The sequence below is a fragment of the Dioscorea cayenensis genome, chromosome 11, assembly GCF_009730915.1.
Source record: "Dioscorea cayenensis subsp. rotundata cultivar TDr96_F1 chromosome 11, TDr96_F1_v2_PseudoChromosome.rev07_lg8_w22 25.fasta, whole genome shotgun sequence".
In the NCBI taxonomy this organism is placed as follows: domain Eukaryota; kingdom Viridiplantae; phylum Streptophyta; class Magnoliopsida; order Dioscoreales; family Dioscoreaceae; genus Dioscorea; species Dioscorea cayenensis.
Genome location: NC_052481.1, coordinates 22,442,456 through 22,465,699, shown reverse-complemented (window position 1 = coordinate 22,465,699; position 23,244 = coordinate 22,442,456). Strand labels below are relative to the sequence as shown.

At 35.7% G+C, this 23,244-nt stretch overlaps 6 protein-coding genes, 1 long non-coding RNA gene and 1 other non-coding gene across 11 annotated transcripts; 2 read left to right on the top strand and 6 right to left on the bottom strand.

Annotated features, from left to right (window-relative positions):
- Positions 1 to 548: 548 nt before the first annotated feature.
- On the bottom strand, positions 549 to 2,045 carry LOC120271797 (probable indole-3-pyruvate monooxygenase YUCCA9). The gene is made up of 3 exons (XM_039278469.1): positions 1,377 to 2,045; positions 904 to 1,275; positions 549 to 773 (listed from the first exon to the last, which is right to left on the bottom strand). The coding sequence occupies exons 1-3, from the start codon at positions 2,043 to 2,045 to the stop codon at positions 549 to 551; spliced, it is 1,266 nt and encodes a 421-aa protein (XP_039134403.1).
- Positions 2,046 to 8,057: 6,012 nt separating this feature from the next.
- Positions 8,058 to 10,543, bottom strand: LOC120272602. 2 transcript variants are annotated; one of them, XR_005540219.1, is made up of 4 exons: positions 10,433 to 10,543; positions 9,194 to 9,248; positions 8,344 to 8,541; positions 8,058 to 8,166 (listed from the first exon to the last, which is right to left on the bottom strand). It is a non-coding gene; the product is annotated as an uncharacterized LOC120272602 (long non-coding RNA). The 2 variants fall into 2 exon arrangements; XR_005540218.1 differs by having other exon boundaries at positions 8,058 to 8,541.
- Positions 10,544 to 10,695: 152 nt separating this feature from the next.
- Positions 10,696 to 14,081, top strand: LOC120272260 (uncharacterized protein Mb2253c-like). Of its 3 annotated transcripts, none has more exons than XM_039279029.1 (9): positions 10,696 to 10,757; positions 10,965 to 11,201; positions 11,526 to 11,684; positions 11,847 to 11,933; positions 12,751 to 12,843; positions 12,940 to 13,083; positions 13,239 to 13,346; positions 13,606 to 13,657; positions 13,745 to 14,081. In XM_039279029.1, the coding sequence occupies exons 2-9, from the start codon at positions 11,103 to 11,105 to the stop codon at positions 13,771 to 13,773; spliced, it is 771 nt and encodes a 256-aa protein (XP_039134963.1). In that variant the 5' UTR covers positions 10,696 to 10,757; positions 10,965 to 11,102; the 3' UTR covers positions 13,774 to 14,081. The 3 variants fall into 3 exon arrangements, with proteins under 3 accessions (XP_039134963.1, XP_039134960.1, XP_039134962.1); XM_039279026.1 differs by having other exon boundaries at positions 12,748 to 12,843; XM_039279028.1 differs by lacking the exon at positions 10,696 to 10,757 and having other exon boundaries at positions 10,767 to 11,201; positions 12,748 to 12,843.
- A 138-nt stretch (positions 14,082 to 14,219) lies between these two features.
- On the bottom strand, positions 14,220 to 15,083 carry LOC120272261 (putative ripening-related protein 1). The gene has a single exon (XM_039279030.1). It carries the CDS (start codon positions 14,890 to 14,892, stop codon positions 14,347 to 14,349), a length of 546 nt encoding a protein of 181 aa, XP_039134964.1. The 5' UTR covers positions 14,893 to 15,083; the 3' UTR covers positions 14,220 to 14,346.
- A 567-nt stretch (positions 15,084 to 15,650) lies between these two features.
- Positions 15,651 to 17,829, top strand: LOC120272262. The gene is made up of 3 exons (XM_039279031.1): positions 15,651 to 16,037; positions 16,126 to 16,185; positions 17,582 to 17,829. The coding sequence occupies exons 1-3, from the start codon at positions 15,687 to 15,689 to the stop codon at positions 17,708 to 17,710; spliced, it is 540 nt and encodes a 179-aa protein (XP_039134965.1). The 5' UTR covers positions 15,651 to 15,686; the 3' UTR covers positions 17,711 to 17,829.
- Positions 17,830 to 18,162: 333 nt separating this feature from the next.
- TRNAL-AAG lies at positions 18,163 to 18,245 on the bottom strand. The gene has a single exon. It is a non-coding gene; the product is annotated as a tRNA-Leu (tRNA).
- A 376-nt stretch (positions 18,246 to 18,621) lies between these two features.
- Positions 18,622 to 21,400, bottom strand: LOC120271853 (hydroxyethylthiazole kinase). The gene is made up of 3 exons (XM_039278532.1): positions 20,891 to 21,400; positions 19,647 to 20,056; positions 18,622 to 19,097 (listed from the first exon to the last, which is right to left on the bottom strand). Exons 1-2 carry the CDS (start codon positions 21,374 to 21,376, stop codon positions 19,664 to 19,666), a joined length of 879 nt encoding a protein of 292 aa, XP_039134466.1. The 5' UTR covers positions 21,377 to 21,400; the 3' UTR covers positions 18,622 to 19,097; positions 19,647 to 19,663.
- A 548-nt stretch (positions 21,401 to 21,948) lies between these two features.
- Positions 21,949 to 23,154, bottom strand: LOC120272093 (putative dehydration-responsive element-binding protein 2H). Its single transcript, XM_039278835.1, has one exon. The coding sequence runs from the start codon at positions 22,643 to 22,645 to the stop codon at positions 22,127 to 22,129; it is 519 nt and encodes a 172-aa protein (XP_039134769.1). The 5' UTR covers positions 22,646 to 23,154; the 3' UTR covers positions 21,949 to 22,126.
- Positions 23,155 to 23,244: the final 90 nt, after the last annotated feature.

Here is a 23,244-nt window from a genome sequence, read left to right as displayed (position 1 = left end):
TAGCTCATAGAAACAGTGCAACCTCTGCTGACTTTATTCTCTTTGGATCTCTCTGAACTTGATTCTCTGGGTTGAGGGTACACTGATTGATATATATATATATATATATAGATATATAGTGTCTTGTTTTGTTGGTCGGATTGATGGTGAGTGTGTACTGAAGAGGTCATGTGACATGTGTCCTGCTTCTTATGGTTAATTAAGATAACTAACTTGGGATAAATTGCTAATGGTTTTTCCGTAATTAAAATAAGAAACAAAATTTTGCAAGAAGAAAAAGTTTGTATCATTAACTTGAAGCAAACACTGAAATTAGAATGATTTGATACCAGTGCTAGTGCTACTGAATCAGTACAACAACTTAAAAACAGGAAAACAGAACAGCCTCATCATCATCAGCAACTAAAACCCCTATACACCTAGCTAGTTTCCCTTCCAAAACTTAGCTAAATTGAGAGAGGGCTACTTTTCTATAAGCTTCTTTTATTACTTAATTTTTTACACTTTATCATACAAAGAAAAACAAAAACCCCTCCCACCCACCCAAACTAGACCTGGGAAATGCACCTCCTATGACAAGCACTAAACTGTTTAGCTTGCTTTGTTTCCTCTCTCCAAACCTTAGCAATGTCTTCAGCTATCCTCACAGCATCCACTGTTGCTCCTGAAAGCCCTCTTCTTGTGAATCCCACTGCATACAGTCCTGCCTCTCCTTTCCATCCATTTGGAAATGGCTTCTTTGGGTACCCATTTTTGGCAAAAAATTCACTCTCCTATTTTCCAAAAAAAATAATTATAAATATATATATATATATATTAACCACCTTTCATATATACAACCTAAAATTTTATCCCTATGTCTATCTCTATATATATATATATATATAAATATATATTTAATACCTGAAACCATGAAGGGACATTGCTACGGTAACCAGTAGCAAGAATGACAGAGTCTATATCAATAGATTGTCCATTAACAAGCTCAACTTTTCCAGCAAAAAACCTCTTGATTCCAGGCACTACCTTTATGTCACCATTCTTGATCTTTTCCAAGGCCCCAGTGTCCAGCACTGGCGTCTTCCCTTCTCTATTTTTGAGCTCCATTGGACCCACCAACGGCCTTCTAATCCCATACTTGCTTATGTTCCCAAGCACCAACCATGCTACAACTAGTAAAACCTTGTCCACCACCCACACTGGCATCCATTTTAGCAACATCACTGCTATCTCAAAGGTTGATTTCCCCATCACCTCTCTTGGCAACACATGAACCTATAATAATAAAAACTTCATAAATATAAATAACTGGTTTATAATTAATTTAATTACTATGATTAAGTATCATGAAAGATGAATAAAATACTAACACTAACCGAATTACGGACAACAATGGTAGGAAAGGCATTATGAAGACAAAGATCAAGGCAAATTTCCATGCCGGAGTTTCCACACCCAACAACCAGCACTTTCTTGCCACTAAACTCTTCACCTGATTTATACTCACAAGAATGCCGAACACTTCTACTCAAACCAAACTCTTCCAGACCTTCAATCTCAGGTATAACACTCTCTGAGTTTTCTCCAGTAGCCACCACCAACCACTGGCAAATGTACTCAAGTTCAGCACCATTTTTCATCACTACTGTCTTCACACGCCAAAGGTTGCATGTCTTGTCATAACTAACACAATGCACTGTCTCATTGAACCGAGGTTTGAGATCAAAGTGCTGGGCATAAGACTCTAAGTAATCGATGAACTGTTTTTTGGAAGGGTATTCTGGGAAATGATCAGGGAAGGGTAGTTTGGGAAGTTGGCAGAATTGTTTAGGGAGGTGAAGTTTAAGTCTATCATAAGTTTTGTTTTGCCATAAAGATGCAATGCAATCAGAGCGTTCTAAGAGAATGAAAGGAACTCCTCGGTCTTTTAGACAAGCTCCAACGGCGAGGCCTGATGGACCTGCTCCGATGATGAGTGCACCGTTGACCCACATGCAACGCCGGGTTGGCGAATTGTGGCAATATTGCCGGAAAACATCAGCCATGAATATTTATATATATATATATATATGAACTAATAATGAACTAGTGAAAGAGATGGAGAGAAGAGACACAAGAGATCAGAGGAGATAATAAATTAGGAAGTAATTGTAAGCACTGTTGGCGTGAAAGTATCATGTGATATGGATAGTGGATGGTGATGGGGGTGTTTAAATAGAGAAGATCAAGGGGAAGGATTGTCATTTGAGTTGCATGTTCATGGGTTTTGTTTTTTAAATTAATATCAAGTGTTTTATTTTTTTTATTTATTTATTTTACTTTCAAATGATAAGCCTGGCCGTCTACTAAAAAAATATATATTAAATAGTTGTAGCTTTTAGTGCAAATGATCAAAGACAGTTTGGAAACTATAACAATACAGTACTTTCTTGGAAATCTAGAACACAATGTCTATGATTGAGACTGTTGCAATTTGGCGGTGTATGAGTTTTTACAGTGATTTATTCATTGTTTTTGAATTTGGAGGTCTGAAACTAAGACAATATTGATGGTGATGTCAATATGGATGCATGAAATGATCAGGACTCTTTTTTTTTTTTTCTTAGCGAACAGGCTGTCTTTCATTAGTCTCTTTGAAAATAATTTCACGTTTAGATATTATATTGTTTTTTAATGAGAATTAGGGATAAAGTAGGAAAAAATTTGAATCTCTGCCATTGAATAATAAAAAAAAAGAAATTAAATACCAACAACTATCTTATCGTAAATACAGTTTGTGAGATATGGGTCAATAGTTGTAGTTGGGAGGCAAATCTTTTTTTATTCAAATTTTATTTTTTTGAAAACTAAGAATGACTCCAACATCTTAAGAGGAGATTAATGTTTACAATTTATTATTATTATTATTATTATTATTATTGTTTTAAAATTAACTCAACCACTAATTCATTACAAAAGAAAAATATAGTAAAAACAAAAACAACAATAGAACAAAAGAAAGGATCACCAGAAGTAAAAGAAAAGAACACACAAAACATGAGATAACCCCGAGTGGGGCAACATAGTGTACAACTTTGAAAGGACTACGGAGGCGCCACAAATTAAAAGCGACATGATAGGAACGCCAGTTAGAGCAAAGGCGGTTACGTCTGGATTACTGGTTCTAGTGAAAACTAACTTGCGCGCCTAATTGTTGGGAGGGACTCCTTGAGAATGGCTCTGTCCGAAACAAGACTGCATGAATTCAGTCAATAAATAAAAGATGTTTTTTTTTTTTTTATTTTGTTGTGTTTGTTTGGTGGTTAAATTTTTTAGTGTTTTTTTTATTTTGTTATTTGCTTGACATATTGTTAGTGTTTTCTATCTCCATCTATGGTGGACTTTGCGGTGAATTTCTCTTTTTTACTTTTTGTCCTTTGTTTGAAACTTTTTTTTATTATGTTTTGTATTTTTTTCCGGTTATATATATAATATTGATAAAAATTGTAACTTGTGTAATATATATTTTATAAAACATGAGTGTTGATCTCTTTTTCATTATAGCCGGGTGATTAGTATAGTCATTTTAATCAATTATACAACAAAAATCATGATTCACACAAAAAATAAAAGGAGAAGAAAATTTAATCAAGTAGTATATATTGAACATACTAAAAACCAAAATGCACATTCTCGGACAAGTGTTGATCAATGAGTTGAAGTCAGACTATTTATAAGAATTCTTGGGAAAAGTTGAAACCCTAGCCAGCCACTTGTTTTAGTAGAGCAAGAGAAAGAGAGCTTTGAAGTTCTAGGTGGTGGGGAGGCATGTGAATGACTTCTTGGAGTTTCCATGATCACTCCTTTTCATGCATAAAGCTACAAGAGTATGGCCATTTCATTCATTTTTCTAAGTCTATAACAATGAGTAGACTCATCCCCAATCACTTATTAAAAAAAATTAAAAAACTCAACTTCAAAGCCACCTAAAGCAGCCAATGTACTATCAACTTAAAGAAGATTAGAGAATGGTGGCTAGTTAAGCTAGTTAACTTCCAAGAAAGAGTAGAGTTGCCACGTGGCTCTCACTTGTGTTGCCATTTGGCGACAAGTTATAGCCATGCATGCACACTATACATTGCGGTACTTCTTTTTAGGTAAAGTTAAACCAGTGGTCGGTTGTAATTTTTCACTAGTTTACTTTTGAACTTTTCCATAAACAAGTTCAATGGATGGATGAATGCAATGGAATGGAGGGCTTCAAAATGAGGTACTGTTTTAAGATAAAGTATTAACAAAGGTATTGGGAAATATTCCTATTTATATTATTAATTTTTCATTAACTTTCTAAAGGTTAATGATCACTTAGTTTAATATCATTGGGTTTTCTTTTATTTATTTACTTACTTTTTTTAAGTCATGCGTGAAAAGTTCTTTAGTTGCTTCACTGTTGCTTCTTGAACAGTTTCAGAGGTCATTATCGGCGTGTTTTTCTTTTTAATAAAGTGAATAAATTATAATTTATAAAATAAAAATTACACATATATATTTATAAATATATATATAAGGTGTGAGCCTAATTACCAAGGATGATAAAGATTACCAACAAAATAATCATATATATAAAAATAAAATCTTCAGGAAATGATTGCCTAGGAGATATGCAGATGATATATCTATAGTGGCACATTAAGAAAAATATTCAGTTCAAATATTGAATTCAACGCTTCTTGATGGAATATATATATATACAACACGGTGTTTTGATTTTATTCCTTACTGATTCCCTAATCATCATAAAGCTCTAACTCTAAACTTTTATTATTATTATTATTTTTTTTATTTTTATGGATACACCATGCACCTTCACCCTGTGCATAGGAGGCTTACTGTATGCTCCTGTTACAGAAAACCCTATTCATCATGCTTTGAGTTGGATTTAAATGCGTGTCCTCCACATGAAAACAATGTGCCTTACCACTAGGTTATATTGGAGTTGGCTTAACACTAAACTTTGTTTTGATTCTTTAATAATAATCAAGGTCATAGAAAAAAATAAAAAAAGGTAAATTCTTTCATAATAGACATAGTTAATGATATGAAGTGATTGAGGCCAAAATGGTCAAATTGGATGACTTTATTGCTTCAGTCAAGCACAGTTTGGAATTTTTTGGGACTCATGCTGTGGGAACGGGTGATCTAGAGAAGTCAATCGCTCCGTCGGCAATCACCTGTCTTTTCATCTTGTGTTTTTGTTTTTGTCGTTATTTTTGTTTTAATTTGTTCTCTTTCTACCCCAGTGGAATTTATGTTATTTGTACTTTTTATTGTTTTAATGAATGTGATGTATCCAATTTTTTTACAATTAACTAATGTTATTATACATAACTAAAGATTAAGCTGGCCCTTGATATTATTAAAGTTTTATTAAGATTAAATATTGCTTACTTGGGCCATGTTTTTATTTTATTTTTTTTAGGAGACTGATATCTTTGTTTCTTTAAATGAATGAAAGATATGGCTGTAGATTGCTTTAAAATTGATGACAAAAGGATCTTATTGAAAACTTATTAGAAAGATTGTGTTTATAATATAATCCTATCCTTTCTCTTTCTTTCTCAATGCATGAACATTCCTTGATTACATGATTACACATGAAGTTGGAGGTTCCATGTGAGCAATAATATAAATAAATTAAGCTGCAAATAAGTAAATGAGTCAACAAATGAAATTGAAGTACACCCTCCTTTTTTAAACACATGCAAAGCTTTGTACTTGTATTTTTATTTTTATTTTAAAGAAACAGAAGTTACAATGTGAGTGCCATATATATATATACACACATACATATAAGATAATAATGCAAATTGGTGCTTCTTTGACTATAATTCAATCAATGCTAGTTGCAAGAAAAACCAATATATTTTTCATTCTAAACATGTTTAAGAAATGAAACATGATGGAAGGAAATTAAATGAAGAAAAACTTAACAACTAACGCACTAAACAATATATAATTCTTTTTTAATGTTGGGTTGTGCATGGTCTCTCTGTTACTCATTAACTTATATTTCTTTTATATATATGTGAGCGTTTTCTGGTCATATATATGTAGTACTGGCAAGCAGTAACTAGCTCTTTTTCATGAATCTTGTATTATATCATACATGTTTTCTTACTTACTGCATTAACATTATATACATCTTGTTTTATGTTTCTTGTGCATTACTCAATGAAAAAGTTTTTTAAATGATGTCTCATGGATAACATAGCAACTAATTCATACATGTTTCTTGTTCTGGGTTTTCCCCCTTTTAGTTATAAATTTTACATACCATGTTTCATGAAGTTTATGAATTACATAATTTATGCATGCTGAAAGCATGGTTTCTCTCTTGTTCTTGGCTTTTATTTTTCATTCATGAATTCCAAGATTTTTCATAGAATGTAGTCACAATCTCATTCAATTATAATGTTATTCGTTAGTGGTTCTTGTCTATATGATCTTTATTTACTTTACAATTCAAATAATAATGAATATTTAATAACTAGTTCAGTTTCACTTACAGTTATATGCATGCATATAGGAACTTACAGCCAAATTTTGTAATTCAAAATCAATTGATCCTAATTGTAGAGATGATAACTGAATTCCTAAATATAATTATTAGATATATAGATAGAGAGGCTGTGTCTTCTACGCATGTACTCAGATTCCAAATTTACGCAAGTTGATCATATATGCTTATAAATAATTATACAGTAAAAAGTGGGTTGTACAGTATTTTAATCTGAATTGGTAAATCATGATCATAACAATAACTGAATCAATCTCAACTGTTCAAACCCATTTCCGTAAGACCTACAGTTGCAAACAAAAAAACTTCAAAGCACACCAGAACAAACCATGCCCACAGATGATCTTTGCTCATATATATATATAGATCATCTACGCATGCACGTAGATTTGAAATTTAGGTAAGTTAGTTTTCAACCATTGGATGAGAATCCAACGGTCTTCATCAAGTTTTGAATTTCCTTTACGGTCATAAAAGTGAGATAAACAGTATTTTAATTAAAGATGCCCAACTATTCAATAAATCATAGCCGTTGAATCTGATTTTTACTAAACCTATATATAGTTAAGCTAAAATAAACCCTAACACCCGTCTGAGTGGTGGTACAAGCATTTGTCAACTATTTTTTGCACTATCCAAGTTGTTACAGTAAAATCAGTTTGTCTATTTCATTGCTTTTCATCAACTATTTACGCATTGAGAAGTACTATACTGAGGCAGGATTGTAGCCGTTATGCAACACTACCACCAACATGAGCACTTCAAATGCACATACATCATCAACTATTTAGGGTGATCTTACAATTTACACACTTTTTTTTTCAGAACAGAACAGTATACAAATTATATATATAAACTCAATTACCATATCCACAATGAGAAGCAACTAATCCGAAGTCACACAATTTGGCTCTAAATTCCTATTAAGGGTGTAAGCGAGCAGAGCTACTCGTGAGCTATTCGAGATCGGCTCGGATAATATTCGAATTCGATTTGAAATTCTGCGAGCCGAGCTCGAGCTACTCGAATAGTTTTACGAGTCGAGCTCGAGCCTCAAAATACCCAACTCGATAAGCTCGCGAGCCTAATCGAGCTTTCAATATAAATTAAATAAATAAATAAATATATATATATATAATATTATAATTTTTATATCATAATTTTATATATAAGTACATTATATATATCTTATATATGAGCTTAAACGAGCTCGAGTCGAGCTTATATTTACGAGCTTTGATTTGAGCCTAGTAGAGCTAATAGGATGTCGAGCTTCACGAACCGAGCTCGAGTAATACACAAGCCGAGCTTGAGCAAAGCAAACTAAGGCTCGAACGAGCTCAAGCCGAGCTTCGAGCTTTACTTACGAGCCTAGCTTGAGCATGTTAATACTCGGCTCGGCTCGTTTACACCCCTAGAACTTCCTATACACAATGCATATGAAACTAAACCACTTATTAAATATGCATCATTATTTGAATTGCAAGGTATAGAAGGAACATTAAATACTTACAACATCCAAAACCCAAATGCACATAGCAGAAGGTATACAAAGTTCAGCCATGCAGGGTGGTGGTTGTTCAGTATAAAGAAGCCACCATGGAGACCGTCTGAGGAAGAGGAAAAGGTGAACAAAATGATCATATGAAACATGGGAAGGGAATTAATACTACTTACATGAAAGACTAGATACCTTGAAGTGAATAGCTGATTTAACCAAAATAAATAAATAAATAAATATAGAAAATTATGGTGTTTGATGACTACAAACATAATAGATTGGTTACCACACCAAAAGTTAAGACTGCAAAAAATATGGTGACCGAGTAGTCTTTTCTGGAGAATTGCCATTGAATCTTTTATGCCGATCTTTACCCCAGACTCGTGTGGCCCCTAATTGATAGAATTTGAATTTCTTTTGATGATACAAACAAATAGAATGAATGGAAAACAAGGGGGACTAGGAGAAGAAAACCCTGTCGGATCTGCCAAAACAAAGGAAAACATTCATTTTAAACAGGACCAACAATAATTCCTTAAAAAAAGAGAAATAAAATGAATGAAAGCATGTTGTTCTCTATGTAGGTCAAATAAGGAAGCACAAACTTGTACTCAATTCCATGTAGAAGGCCTTAAATTAATTAGGACAGAGACATGATAGATATGATAGGAAACTTGACAACCCATGCAGCTAATGCATTGCTCATGGCTTAATGGAATAATAGATGTCATAACATATGGGACGGCACATATTTTATGATGTTACTAGCATAGCATAAGATGTTTATTTTCATACCTTACATATTTCATGACGGCACATATTTTATTATTATTATTTTTATTTTTATTATTTTTAACTTGCCCAAGCTAGATATCTCCACAATTCAGACAGAACAACACATATGTTTCCGACGAGTGATGTTGCTACATCACAGAGCTGGATACGTTCAATTTTTTACTTAAATAATATGATGCTATTTGTATATTCATAAAATGTTGTCTAAATGCAATAAAGCATGGCCATAATGGCCATTATGCAAAACTCAATGCATGACCTATATTAAATCTTAGTTCAATACAATTGACATAAGAAAGGCTCTGCTTGTTGCAGATGAAATTTAGCAAATACAAACTTACTACAGTATTTCAGAATCAGAATCTTCACTGGTTGAAACATTTGAAAAATTGTGGCCTACATAGATAAGACAAATTTTACTAAGTATCATGAAGAAAACTGTTTTTCCATTACTAGTAAGAATAGCAAACAATGACAAGCCACATATTTAGAACACCGCAGTTATGTAATACTTAACTTTAGAATCCCACTTCTAGATTTACCAATAACACAATAGGAAAATGGAATTCATATCAAACCCTAGTACATTGATGCAAGGGAGATTGAGAATGAACAAACTGTTGTTACTTCTCACAAATACAGAACCAACAGAAATTATAACTTGAAGGACCAGGAAGAGGGAGGAATAGGGTGAGAATAAACGCTTTACATGGGAAACATTATTATTTAAGGGTTGATTTTGGACTTAGATGTAAACGATGGCCGATAGAAGATGAAAATTGGCTTCGTAAGAAGAGCTATGCTGAATTAAGAAACAAGAGTGCAACAGAAAATTTAAATTAGCACAGATTTCCATTGCTTGCCTGATAATATTTTTGAGAACCTCATGATAAAGGAAAAGCAAGCTTAGTAAGAATTACAAATAAAAGTTTATATAAAATGAAAAAGACAGTAGAAAGATGAGCACATAGGTATGTTTATAAAATCATTGCTGTACAGTCTGATATAAACAAGGAATGCTAAGCAGCATCAAATTGAGCCGCATTTGCAATTATTTGTACTGAATATCATTTCTACAAATGCCATTAACATAGATAACATTTTGATTTACATTTGGAATAGAGATGGAAAATCTATTCCTAAACGAAAATTAAGGAACAACAATTATATTCATAACTTAAAAAGGCAAAGTTGGGCAACATTCTCCCTAAGTCCATATTTACAAAATTCAATGCTTTCTTGATGTATAAAAGAGAACATTAGTGTTCAGAAGATGTTTAAGAATCTGTGAAGACAATACATTGCAATAACTAATTGTGTATTCAGTTTATCATGTGCAAAGAATGTACACACTCATGATTATTATTATTAATCCAAACTACTACAAATAACAAATCATGATTTCACAAGAAGGATTCAAACAAAATGGCAAAATAATGGAAGAAAATGCATCGATTTACTTTTTCCTTCCATGATTTCCCAATCTTTCGTCTTCTACATTCCAGCTCAATCCAAACAATTCCAATTTCACAAGAACAAGAAATCAAAGAAGAGAAATACCAGTACAAACGGGAAGATACCTTCAGATCGTGAGCAAATACCAGCACCAACCTCTGACACTGGCGAAGGCCTTCAAAATCCGATGATCGGTCGCCGGATACGCCAAATGGGATCACCGGAGCGCCGGATCCAGCCAGAGCACACACCAAACTCCCACATTCAATTGATATACTGTATATATATATATAGTATTATTGATTCCCGGGATTTGATCCCGTATCTGATCCCTAGGCGAATATTAACGGTCCAGATTGTCCAAACTCGGGGTTCATCGTCATCGTCCGCATTTATAAATTATTACGAAAAACCCTTCCTTTTTGGAGGGCAAGCTCGATCAAACACTCGGTATGTTCTTCTTCTCTTCAAAATCTCTTTTTTTCTCCTCTTTTGGATCTCACATAGCGAAACCTCTCAGTGATTTGAGGTTCTCGCATTAATGGCGGGTTTTTAGGGCCTCGTTGTCTCTGCGGTTATTCATTTATGGATTCAGTCTCGCGGTTTTAGTATTCATGGTTTCATGAGGAATTCGTTTTTATGGATTTGTTGGTGCAGCGCGGAAGAGAGGCTTTTTCTGTGGTGATGCCAAATTGTGTGGATTTGGCCATCGTTTGATTGAGTTTCGTGTCCTGTGGTTGCTGGCTGGACGGGAAGCTTGCTTACAAGTCGCTGGAAGCTATCCCTGATCCATCAATGGCTGAAGAGGCTAACACTTTTTATGTAGTTCGGAAAGGGGACATCTTTGGTGTTTATCAAAGTTTAAGTGATGTTCAAGCTCAAATTAGTTCTTCGGTAATATTAATGTTCAGCAATCCTGAATTATCTTTACTTCAAATTTTGATTCATATATTTAATCACTGTGTGACCTTAATTCACTGTAAAAAGAGCATTTTATCCATACATGTTGCAAGATGGATGTGACTTTGCAAAAAATGTGATTGAAGAGATGCCATTGTGTGTATTGTATTTAGAATTCTGGTGATTCTGCAAAAAAACTTAGTTGTTTGTTGAGTTCTATTGAGTGTTAGATGAATATGATCGTTTTGGAAGTTTTTGTTTGGTAATCTTAAATTGTTTTAATGTCTAATAAGATCTTTCAACTCTTTTTTGCTGCAGGTTCATGATCCTTCTGTTAGAGTGTACAAGGGTTACGTTTTAAAGAAGGAAACAGAGGAATATCTTGCTTCTCATGGCCTTAAAGATGCTTTGTACACTGCAAATGCAGCAGATGTGAACAACGATACATTTGAAAAACTCACGCCTTGTCCTTTCACTGTGAGATATTCACACTACTTGTTATTGTCTCATCAATTACACTTTTTTTCCATTCATTTTTGTTGTTGATTATGTGTAATATAATTAATAATAGCCTCAGCATAACCATGCATGATATCGCAAGTCATTTGAAAGCTCAATGTTTCTCTTATTTTGCTTCAGCAACCCGATGGACGTACAATTTTGGCTGATAAAGGACCTCAGAAGGTGTCTTCTCAGCATAAATCAAAGATGGCAGTGAACAACTCTGTAATCTCAAATTCCTTTACTAAGTTGTTGATTTGCATGAGCTGTAATGTGCTCTGTTTTTAAAAGAACTATGGTTGTTCTCATGTCACACTTGGTTATTATAGTTTCATGGTTAAACACTCATGAGCCATTCATTTAATAATCATGTATACGTTAGTTATTGCAGAGTATAGTTTAACAATTTCAATATAAGAAAGGCTCGTACAATTTATAGAAGGGCCAGAAAAGAGCTGAAGATGTTCTCATTGGTAGATGCAAACCAAATATTTTATCTAGCACCGATTCAACCTAAAAGCTTAAATTGATGGAATGAGAGATCTAGTCTTATGTTTTCAAATCTTTATTTACCCCTATTTTAACTAATTATTTTGCAAAGATACTAAACAAACTTCTCTCTGTTATCATATTGGGTGCAAACTAAAAATATTATTAGTGACCGCTTATATTCCAATATCTATTTATCAAATCAATCGATGTGGGATTATTAGCTAGTCATTTACATGTCTGTGTCTTGCTGGGTATAGTTTGTTAGCTCAACATAAGAAAGACTTATGCTTGTTATAATTTATAGAAAGGTGAAATATGAGTTGATGATGTTTTCATTTCTGCTTATGCTTTTGTAACCTATTTTGGTGATCATTTTGTTTTGCCCCCTGAAAAGTTGATTTTCTCTTTAATGATGATTGATGAAGAATTTTTTTCCCCCATTCTTTGTGCATTACCATGTATGTAGCTGTGTTGTTTCTTTGTTTCCATATTGCACTTCAATTATAGAACATCTTTGATGATTTTTAGATTATGTTTAACGACACAGCAGAGGTCATGCATTCTTGAATTTGATGGTGCTTCAAAGGGAAATCCTGGAAAATCTGGTGCTGGAGTGATTCTTCGAGCACAAGATGGAAGTGTAGTAAGTTGTAGGAATTTTTTATATGCGCATTTATTTATATGCACGTCTTGGTTAATATTCTCACTAATCAGTTGCTTATTTGCCTTGCATTTAAAGGTTTCTAGAATCCGTCAAGGCTTGGGCTTTGTCACCAACAATGTTGCTGAATATCAAGCCTTAATTTTAGGACTGAATTATGCTCTTAGTAGAGGTTTTATGCATATTGTTGTGAGAGGTGACTCTCAACTTGTTTGTATGCAGGTTTGTTATTCTTCTAATCCAACCCAAGATGTTGATTTCTCTGTTATAGACTTTCTCCTAATTTCACTTGTTTGTAGTATAACTATGTTGACTTTCTCGAACCATATCAGAAGTTTTCTCAATTTCTTTTAATATTGTTTGTGTGATGCAAATAGGTACAAGGTCGCTGGCAGACAAAGAATCAGAATATGGCTGAATTGTGTAAAGTGGTCAAACAACTCAAGGAAAGGTTTATTTCATTCCAGATCAACCATGTTCTGAGGGTAAATGATGTTCTGCCTTTCTCATTTTGAGCTTGCAAGTAGATCGATGCTACATTCAACAATGCAAATTTGTAATTGCTCTGTTTAGATGGTTCATTTGATCAAAGAGTTTTTGCCCTATATTTTTATATATATTTGTCAAAAGGAACAATGGCATCTTGCTCTCTCTAAAACACAGATGATTCTGCATTTTATATGACTGCGCCTTACCCTTTCCACATTGTGCTGACATTTTCTATTTTTTGATGCAATACTGAAGGAGTTTAATTCAGATGCTGATGCTGAAGCGAACAAAGCTGTACATCTTCCTGGTAAGATGTGCATGTATTATTTAGTTTCTGTCTTGTTTTCTATCAAAATGCATTTCCAAGATGATGCTGATTGCTGTCTCATTACAGCGGGTGAAATTCGCGAAGATTTCAGCTAGTCTATACAAAGCAATCAATAATATTAGTTCTATCATATCTCTGTGGTTGTTGAGATAGAACTGGAAGTAAATCAGGAGATGGAAACCAATTTCTTTGGACCATGGCTGCTGAGATAGACATCAGAAACTGACCATAAAATCAAGCAATGGAATGTGCGCTACTGATTGTAAATTGTGGAAAACAACTACTCTCTGCTCTTAGTTCTGCACTTAAAATTAGTGGGAGTGACCATTAAGTGTGATAACATTACAAGTGTTAGTTTTGCTTAGCCAAACGGTTTGAAATGACGAGTTAGTTTTTGACTGCATTTGACAAGTCTAATATGTTCTTATATTGTGCTAGCCCAGTGTATTTGTATTGCAGGCTTTTTTGGACATCTCACACTCAGCTTTCAATGAAATCCGAGATGAGGTGCTAAAAGGATCGTCCATTCAAGGTACATAATTCTTTTATATGATTTGAATGTTTTCCCGGAGTAGTTTTTTTCTTGTTCATAACAGTAATACACGGACACACAAGTTCAAATTAAGTACGAAATATCAACATATGCTACAAATGTCATTTTGCAGGAATTACACATCAGACCATATTATTTTGTGAGCACCAGCTGCCATCTGAGACTTGGTTATGCCCAATGCTTTCCAAACAGCTCTAGAGGCATCGACGACATTGTTTGCACAGGGTTTTTCATAATCATGATCTGCATCACATCCATTCATAGAGTCACACTCATCAACAACTTTCGCCAAAACAGACCTACCATTTCCATGGATGTTGATACTCTTGAGGCACCGTGATCCTCCGTTGTACCATCCAGTTGACAGGGCAACGATGAGCTCAGAATCTGAATGAGAACGACTGTCGCAGCTCGTCGGGTAGTCTTCTGCTGTGGAGAAATGGGCCAAGGTCATGGTGGCTGGAGTACTGTTGGTGACCGGAGGAGAACAGAGGTACTTAGGATACTTCTTCTCCGGCTGGCAGCAGTCGGGATCTGAGGCGAGGCATCCGCCACCGGCCTTTCGCCAGAGATAGCCACTCGGGTGGCAGGATTTGGTGAAGGAGCTACTGGCAATGCTCAGGCTTGCTAATAAAAGCAGTAGCAATGCAAGTTGAGCCATTCTCAAGTATGTTTTCTTTCTCTTCTTTTGTTCGCTTATATGCTTTCAAATGGTGGTTGGTTTATGGCGGGAAGTGATTCTACGGAACGTTGTCTTCTGGTTCCGTTGGAGGATGGGCATGCTTGCCTTTATTGAATTTCATTTTTTTTTTTAAAAAGCATAAAAACTGGCGTTTGTTTATAGGTTTCCTTTTTAAAATGTGCTGGTGCTACGTGTTTATTTTTTATGATTTAAATCTGAGTATTTGATAAAAATATAATGATAGCACCTTTGTTTATTTATATGATTATATCTGAACATAATCCTGTCCGGTTAAATATACCAAGAGTGTTCCTAATATTTTAATGATGTATTAATCAGTATTTTCTAAACTAAATCAGTGTTTTTTTTTCTTTTTATATTTCTTAAACTTTATGAATACACTTCTAATGAAGTTGTAAATGAACTAATATATTTATTAAAAGCTCGAAGATTCGGCTTATTAAGGGCTTTGACTTGACATAGGTTTAAGTAATAAAAGGAATTTTAGAACGGTTAATTAAGCTGAATATTTACAATAAAAATAAATTATCAAGTACAGATAAAATTTTTTTATTTAAACTCATTTAAAACAAAAATAAATAAAGCAAAGGCTAAATGGTTAATCATAAAAAAAAATAAATTATGAATGGTTTGGAAACTCATAACGGGTCGGATGCAAAACCTAAACTAAACCCGATAACCCACAACCACTCTATCCGTCTGCATTATCTTCTCAGAGTCTAGAGAAGAGCAAGCTCCATCTCTCGGGAGTAATGGCGACGATTTCCGCGCTCCCTCCCACTCTCCGATGCCGGATTCGCAGACCTTCGTCTTCATCTCCTCATCTCTTCTCTGGAACTCCATCTTCTCTATCTTCCTCTTCTCCTTCGCCTTCCTTCCCATGCTTTCGCTTTCGGGTTCCGTCTCGGCGGGCTATGCGTGTTTCTAGGGCTGTTGCTGAGGAGGAAACCCTAGTTCCAGGTGAATCGGAGGGAGAGAGTCCGAATCCGGAGCAGCAGCCTGTCTCGGTCCCCGTTTCACCTTCTGACATGCTTACCATGTTCTTCAAGGCTGAAGGAACCATGGACGAGTCATCGATCCCTGCCGTTTCCAGTGCTGTGGAGGTTGGTTAGCGTTGCAGCGCCTTATCCTTTATTCTTAATTTTATTCGGTTTGTGTTTTTCGTTTGATGTGGATGAATTTGTTTTGCAGGCGGTGGAGGGTGTTAGTGATCTCAAGGTTCAAATCGTTGAAGGCATTGCTAGCGTTGAGGTAAAAATCACGCCTTTGAATTTTTTGAGTAGGTTTTGTATGTTTTAGCTGTGAATAATATATTATATATATGCATTTGCTGCTCTTCATTAGCTTTACTAATGGTAGAAGCTAAGTGCTACCGAACAGAGTGGTTTTGTTATTCTCGTCCATTTTAACTGTGTTTGTTTTCATATTTGATATTGCTTTAATTTACTAAATTTGGTTTTTATGCAACATTGTAAATTTGTTATCCTTTCATCAGACAACGTTTCCGTGTATATAAACATTAAAAATAAAAGAAGTCAGGAGGAGAAGGGGAAGAATTAAGTCTTTCATGAAGACTTTGTATTGTAAGAGATGATTGTTTGAGTATGTATATCAGCAGGTCCATGGTGTTGTTAACATGATTAAACGTTTTCTTTTTTCTAGATAAACTAAGGCAGGATGAATTCTGGTTTGGGGAAGTGGAATGATTAACAAGCCAATTTTCTGGCATTTGAACCCCCTTGAAAAGTGATTACTTTGGCTGGATTTGAACCTCTTGCTGTTCATATCCATGGAGAATCATTTAGTTGTTAACCATATGTAGGAAACCGAGTAAGTATAATACTGTTAATTTTAGTGTGTGTGAGTACATTAAAGGCCTTCTTGGGTGTCTAAACCTTCATGATTTGGTTTTGATGCTCAATATGTTCCATTTATCTTCATCAATTTTGTAGTTTTTGATTTAAAGTCATGAAGGCTAATCCTTATAAAATTGTGTATGTTTTGTATGTGGACTTCTATTTCACAGACTGTTTCATACTTGATGAAGCAATCAAAAATAATATAACCAGCAAACAAAACCTGATTGGTTTAGATGGTAAAGATTGGTTCCTTTGTATAAATTGATCGTGAATGTATGAGTTTATCCAAACTAACATAAAACATGTTCTGATTTAAATGTATTTTGGCATTAATTTTGTTTTACTTTAAGAGAGGAGGTCTGGAAAATGGGGTCTTATGTCTCTTCTTACTGTGATGGAGATGAGGATGCCAATGTCTCTCGGAGATAGTTTATCTTCTAATTAAGTTACTCTTTTATTGTTTCTAACCTTTTAGAATCCAGATAAATTAGACGAGAAAGTTACATATAGGAATGTCGTTTTAGCTAAAGTGATGCCTTATGCTTGAGATTGGGAATAATACCCTCTAAAGTTCTATCTTTGCATTGTAAATATACAGCCATGTCTTTGAGATCCCTTTTTCCGCTTTACCACAATTTGTTTTGCTCTACCTCATTAGACTTACTTATCTTGTGAAGGTTCTGCCAGATATCCAGCATAACTTCACTGTTATTTTGATCTGAAAACAGATGTCATGGATGTTGCTTTATTTTTCATTTCACTGAATTGATGAATGTTTTGTTAACCAGCTTGTAAAGCAGACCACAGTACAAGCCACTGGTGTAGCTTCCAACTTGGTGGAGATTATACAAGGTTCAGGCTTCAGGTTGCAGCAATTAAATTTGAGTTTTGAAGATGAAGAAGATTTAGCCAACTAAAACATTTCTTTTCTGACTGTTCTTAAGCTTGTTTATGTAATGTAATGTTCATCAACATTTGCGTGAATTTTGATTGATGTTGCAGCATTATGTGGAATGCATTGTTGCTGTTTGTATCATTCTCTTACCTCCATTTGCACGAGGTTTATCATAAATATTAAATTATATGAGTAATTGTTTAAACAAAAATTAGAAAAATAATGAAGTGCAAATAACTTTTTAAATCCCAACTAATCTAATTTCTTCAATGTTGATAAATATATCATTTTAAGGAGCTCGTAGCTTTGTTTTCGGATTTTTTTTCTTTTACAATTATGTGTTGAGAGTGGGACTTGAAGTCTTGAACCCACGCCCTGCCGCTGCGACAAATATCTAATTAATTTATTTTGCATTATAATATGTATATATATATATATTTAAAAATAGAGAATTTTAAAAGTTAATTACCAGTGTGTTGAGAGTGGGATTTGAACCCAACGCCCTTTCGGGACCAGAACCTTAATCTGGCGCCTTAGACCAACTCGGCCATCTCAACAATATACTAACATAGCCATCTCATCAATATCTCATAGATTATAAGTTTTTTATATTATCAGAACATTATGTCTTATATCAGTTCAGTTAACTTGATTTTTATAAAAATTTTAACTTTACCATGAATATAAATAAAAAGTAAAAGAACTCAAATAAATTCATTTCATGTACGCAAGGTGTGTATATATATATATATATATATATATAAAGGGCACACAGCCTCTGCAACTCAAAACTCATAGGAGCTTCATTAGCTAAAATAGAAACTCCGTCGAGTAGAGCACAAGTTCCAAACATAAGTCTAATTAACAATCAAGTTAAATCTCTGAAATCCATAAGTTATATATATATATATATATATATAAGGTTGATATGTAGCAAAAAGATGGACTTTTAATAAAATAAATAATAAGTTCAAATCTCCAAAAATCTTCTGAACCAGTGTTGCCATGCAACGCCAAGAAAGACAAACACACTGTTAACTCCCATGCAATTCCATGCACGTAAGCGACAAGTCCATGATCAACAAGAGATACATACACTACACAGAGGACACAGTGAAGAAGAACCCTAATCTCTGTGCCTTCATGGCTCCATCTTTGACCTTTGGCAAGAGATAGCCCTTACTTGAATCCCTAAGGTTCGCCAAGCGAGCAATCCTCCAAGCCATCAAGGAATGTGGCCTTCCAAAGTCAATCATCCCCCACCTCATCTTCTGCACCGACATGTCGGGAGCTCACTACCGCCTCACCAAACGATCCTCTCCCTCCACCACGACATCAACTGCTTCATGCTCTATACCAACAAGGCTGCTTTGCAGGTGGCACTGTCCTCTGTCTTGCCAAAGACATAGCTGAGAGCAAGAGGCAAGTGTTCAGTGAATATAGGGAACAATGTCTAGTGCTTGTGTGTTATTTATACTAGATGAGATGTGGCACAGATCAATGGCAGAAGAGAAATGGCTCAAGTTTGGGGTGCTCTTTGGGTTCAGGCTAGGGACTAATGGTCTAGACGGTATTGCTGTGTAATGTTGCAGTGTAGGTGAAGAACAGGTTTCTTCAGTCCAGTGCCAGAATTACATCATTTTTGTATGCTCATGCTTGTTCTGAGTCTAAAATCTCTCGTTTAAATAAAATCGATGAATAGATATTGTGCTTTCTAAATTGGACAGAGTGCTCGGAATGGAGTTTTGATTTCTAAATTTTATATCCTAATGATTATCTATACAAGATCACTAATATCACCGTCTACCAAGCTTCTCAATTCATTACCTAAAACAGATTGGAAACAGGGAGTAATAAGACCATCATGCTACTAATTTTATCTAAGTGTTGCAATCTCATGGACCTGTGTTATTGGATGCGTGACAAATTAAAAGGCATAGAAGCAGATAGTGATGCACCTGCCGGCGTGTAGCTATCATGGCATTGGGGAAACAATGACACGAGATACAACATTTTGCTCATCGAGCCCGTGAAGTGAATCTATCAGGGTCATTCGAAGTGAAGCAGGTCCTCGAGCAAAGTCCATCCCCATCTCCCCTGCTAGGCCAAAGATGGAAAGTGCGCAAACAGTTGCTTCAAAAGGATTTGATGGATCAACAGCAACAAAGGCGGCAATGAGAGCAGTGACTGCACATCCTGTCGCTGTGATCTTCTGCAGCATAGGGACACCGTTTTGAGCGCCTACCACCCGCTGTCCATCAGTCACATAGTCAATAGCTCCGGATACAGCAACAATAGCATTGCTTGTTCGTGCCAAGGACATCGCAGCTTCCACCGCATCAGTGGACTCGTGCGAGCTATCTACTCCCTGTAAACAAATGTTATTTATTTGATTTCATAGTAATTTGAGTAGAAAACAGCAAAATACAAAGATGGGTTGAATTCATTAGGTAAGAGTTGGAGGAGATGGATTGCAAGACACTAATGTAGCTAAAGAACGATTACATTCATAAAAATGAAGGTGCTATCAATCCATCCAAAATGTTCATCTAGCTAATTGATGATAATCTCCATTAAGTTTAGGTCATCTCCACTTCCAAATTACTGAAAATAATTATTGACATAATCCATGAACAGTCCTGGTAATGGATGATTATGAACTACAGGAACAACAGGACATGGCAAATAAATGAGCAAACTGATCACTGATTTACTCAATTTGATGCAAGATTCCAATTCAATCATACAAAAGGTGCAGGATCGAAGTCATTAATTTCACAACCAAATTTCAATATTTTCACTAGAAAGGTGCTTCTAATAACCGTATTTAATACTTAGAAACTTAGGAAGAATGAGGGAATCCAAATACAGAAGAAAACCAGCAGCTTTACTCAATATGAAGAACAAAAGAAGCTTACTGTCATCTTAGTTCATTCTATAAATAAAAGCATTGGAGAAGCTGGATGTCAATAAGATTAATAGATACAATGCATGCACTAAATCTCCAAAACCAGTGAAATTGTTCTCATAAATTGTCAGCTATTTTAAAAGAAAAATTGAAAAGTATGACTTCACAATCCTTCAAAGAAAGAAGATGATCAAGTTCTCAATCAAGGTATTGATAAGGATGAAAATTTTGAAATTTGAAAGTAATTGAAGAACATTTCCAGAATGATTGGGAAAAAAACAGAGGATTTGTTACCTTGGAATCAGAAAACCTACAGGCTGAGGAAAGGGCGAGAATCTCGGAGGGGTTCCCGCGGATGACGGCAGGACGGAGGGCGACGAGGCCCAAGCAGGCATCCATGCGGAAATCGGAGGCCGAGACAGCAACAGGATCGAGGATCCAAGGCCGGCTCGCATTGACCGCTGCCGAAGCGGCAGCGCGCATGGATGGAAGCCAGGATTCCGAGAGAGTTCCAATGTTGACGTAGATAGCGTCGCAACGTGGCGTGAAGGCGTCGATCTCGTGTATAGAATGGACCATCGCCGGAGAAGCGCCGGCGGCGAGAAGGGAGTTGGCGACGAGGTCCATGGAAACGAAGTTGGTGATGCACTGAACTAGAGGAGATCGAGCTCGCACCAGAGAAAGCAGCTCCCATGCTCTTCGTCCCCAGAGGATCCCCGCCGGATTCATCGCCGGTCCGACGTTCTCGACGGTGAGCTCCGGCGATGATTCATCTGCCATTCTTGCTCGATGGTTTAGCTTGAATGGTTGTAGTCTTGTAGACTTGAATTGATGACTTCGCAATAAATTAAACTTCTTTTGCACAAATACCCCTATAAAATTATTTATTTATCCTTCTATTTCTATCCGTGATTTAGGAAAAATAAGTAAATTAAGGGAAAGGGAATAAAAGTTTGTACTCATGTGATTTTGATTATAATTTATAAATATTTTTATGTGATTAATTTATTTTATAAAAAAAAAAATCAAACACAGATAGCTCTTTATGCTTATTAAGCCGATTTAAATTTATTTTAAAAATTAAAACAGAAAAATATTTATTTTGGTTTGATATTTATTAATATAGAATTTAATATTAAATAGAGAGTATAAAACATAAAGATAGAAGAGAAGGTGTAGCTCGTAAAGTTTTCGGTTTCCTTGGGCTTGGTTTTTAGTCAACCAACTAAAACAAGTATAACCATCCAATGGCCCACAAAATCACACACCTTTTTACATAATGTTGAACAGAAACACATACCAACAATTACATTAAAAACTCATTCTAATGAAACAACAGTCACACCAAAGAATAAACAAAAGAAAAATATAACACATTCTCACTAACCATTCCATGAAAATCAAAAACCCACTTCCATGGACCAAATGTCACACCAAAAAATATACAAAAGAAAGAGAACGCGCACACACACACATACGCACACAACACAATCTAACCAACTTATTTATACAAGTATATTTACATAAGATTTAAGAGCACCAGGCCTCAAAGTTCGTCAACTCCCCATCGAGGTCACCACCTAAAAATCCGGCACCTTCGAGCAACGGCGGAAAAGTATCAAAGGCCTGAAGGGCCAAATCCTCAGCCTTGGGGAGTTTCACAAACAAGTCAGCCCAATCTCCTTCAATACACCCAACTCCATCACTATAACAAACCGGTGACTCAGCAACAATGGACTCACTCGGCTTCTTCGGACTCGGTGTTTCTCCAACCGAGTTGGGCAAGTTGAGCCGGGCGGACTCGCCGTATAACGTGCGAGCCGCCGCGTCGTAAGCCATGGCGGCCTCTAAGGACGAGTTGAAGGTGCCGAGCCAAAGCCGTGCGCCGCGGTTAGGCTCACGGATCTCGGCCACCCATTTGCCCCATGTCCTTTGTCTCACACCTCTGTAGGTGCAGTATGGATTCTCAGGTCCTCCTTTTCCTCTCATGCAACCCTTTCTGGATCTCCTTAAAGGGAAGCATTTCTTTGGCTTGTTTTCAGGTCCCATTTGATTTGATAGGGGTGGAATGGGAAAAAGGACTGGGTTTGGGGATTGGTATATCAAGCCTACCTATGGGTTTGGTGCTCAAGTGGTTATGTACTAATTAGGCTGGGAAGAGAAGGGCCTGACACGGGTCTTGGGTTCTCTGACCTGGGCTCACACGTGTGGGAATGAGTTTGAGACACAAGGCGAAAGGATTCCATTGATAGAGATTTGGCTTGCACGTGTACAAGTGACCACTAGCTGCGAGTTTCGAGTGGCCTGGCTGGCGATTTACATTGAACTTTTCTCGGTGCTGACTGAACCCATGACGTCATTGGGATTCGGCGGCTTGATCGGCTGTGCGGAGAGTTAATGCTGAGTGATGACCTGTCCTGTTTGTTTGTTGTGGTGGAGGGAGGGATGTTTTGTGTTTTGTGTAAGGTCTAATTCAGGTTAAAAATGAGAATAGGACTTGAACGAATTGGAGCCACGCCCCGGTTTGAAATATAAACATCCAAATTAACCATCCTCTAGGTCATCAGTTCCATATTAATGCACTACCACAAATCAGGAAAAAGAAATCAACCCCTTCTTCCTATATTATCAGATTGTTCTGAAATTTC

Excerpts from the sequence above, each read along its gene's own strand:
- LOC120271797 (XM_039278469.1), bottom strand. The coding sequence starts at position 2,045 with ATGGCTGATGTTTTCCGGCAATATTGCCACAATTCGCCAACCCGGCGT. Across the intron at positions 1,276-1,376 it reads CCATTGTTGTCCGTAATTCG|GTTCATGTGTTGCCAAGAGA; the intron begins GTTAGTGTTAGT and ends TTATTATTATAG. Across the intron at positions 774-903 it reads ATGTCCCTTCATGGTTTCAG|GAGAGTGAATTTTTTGCCAA; the intron begins GTATTAAATATA and ends TTTGGAAAATAG.
- LOC120272260 (XM_039279026.1), top strand. The coding sequence starts at position 11,103 with ATGGCTGAAGAGGCTAACACTTTTTATGTAGTTCGGAAAGGGGACATC. Across the intron at positions 11,934-12,747 it reads AGATGGCAGTGAACAACTCT|CAGAGGTCATGCATTCTTGA; the intron begins GTAATCTCAAAT and ends TTAACGACACAG. Across the intron at positions 13,347-13,605 it reads AGATCAACCATGTTCTGAGG|GAGTTTAATTCAGATGCTGA; the intron begins GTAAATGATGTT and ends GCAATACTGAAG.
- LOC120272261 (XM_039279030.1), bottom strand. The coding sequence starts at position 14,892 with ATGGCTCAACTTGCATTGCTACTGCTTTTATTAGCAAGCCTGAGCATT.
- LOC120272262 (XM_039279031.1), top strand. The coding sequence starts at position 15,687 with ATGGCGACGATTTCCGCGCTCCCTCCCACTCTCCGATGCCGGATTCGC. Across the intron at positions 16,038-16,125 it reads CCGTTTCCAGTGCTGTGGAG|GCGGTGGAGGGTGTTAGTGA; the intron begins GTTGGTTAGCGT and ends TTTGTTTTGCAG. Across the intron at positions 16,186-17,581 it reads AAGGCATTGCTAGCGTTGAG|CTTGTAAAGCAGACCACAGT; the intron begins GTAAAAATCACG and ends TTTGTTAACCAG.
- LOC120271853 (XM_039278532.1), bottom strand. The coding sequence starts at position 21,376 with ATGGCAGATGAATCATCGCCGGAGCTCACCGTCGAGAACGTCGGACCG. Across the intron at positions 20,057-20,890 it reads GTAGGTTTTCTGATTCCAAG|GGAGTAGATAGCTCGCACGA; the intron begins GTAACAAATCCT and ends ATTTGTTTACAG.
- LOC120272093 (XM_039278835.1), bottom strand. The coding sequence starts at position 22,645 with ATGGGACCTGAAAACAAGCCAAAGAAATGCTTCCCTTTAAGGAGATCC.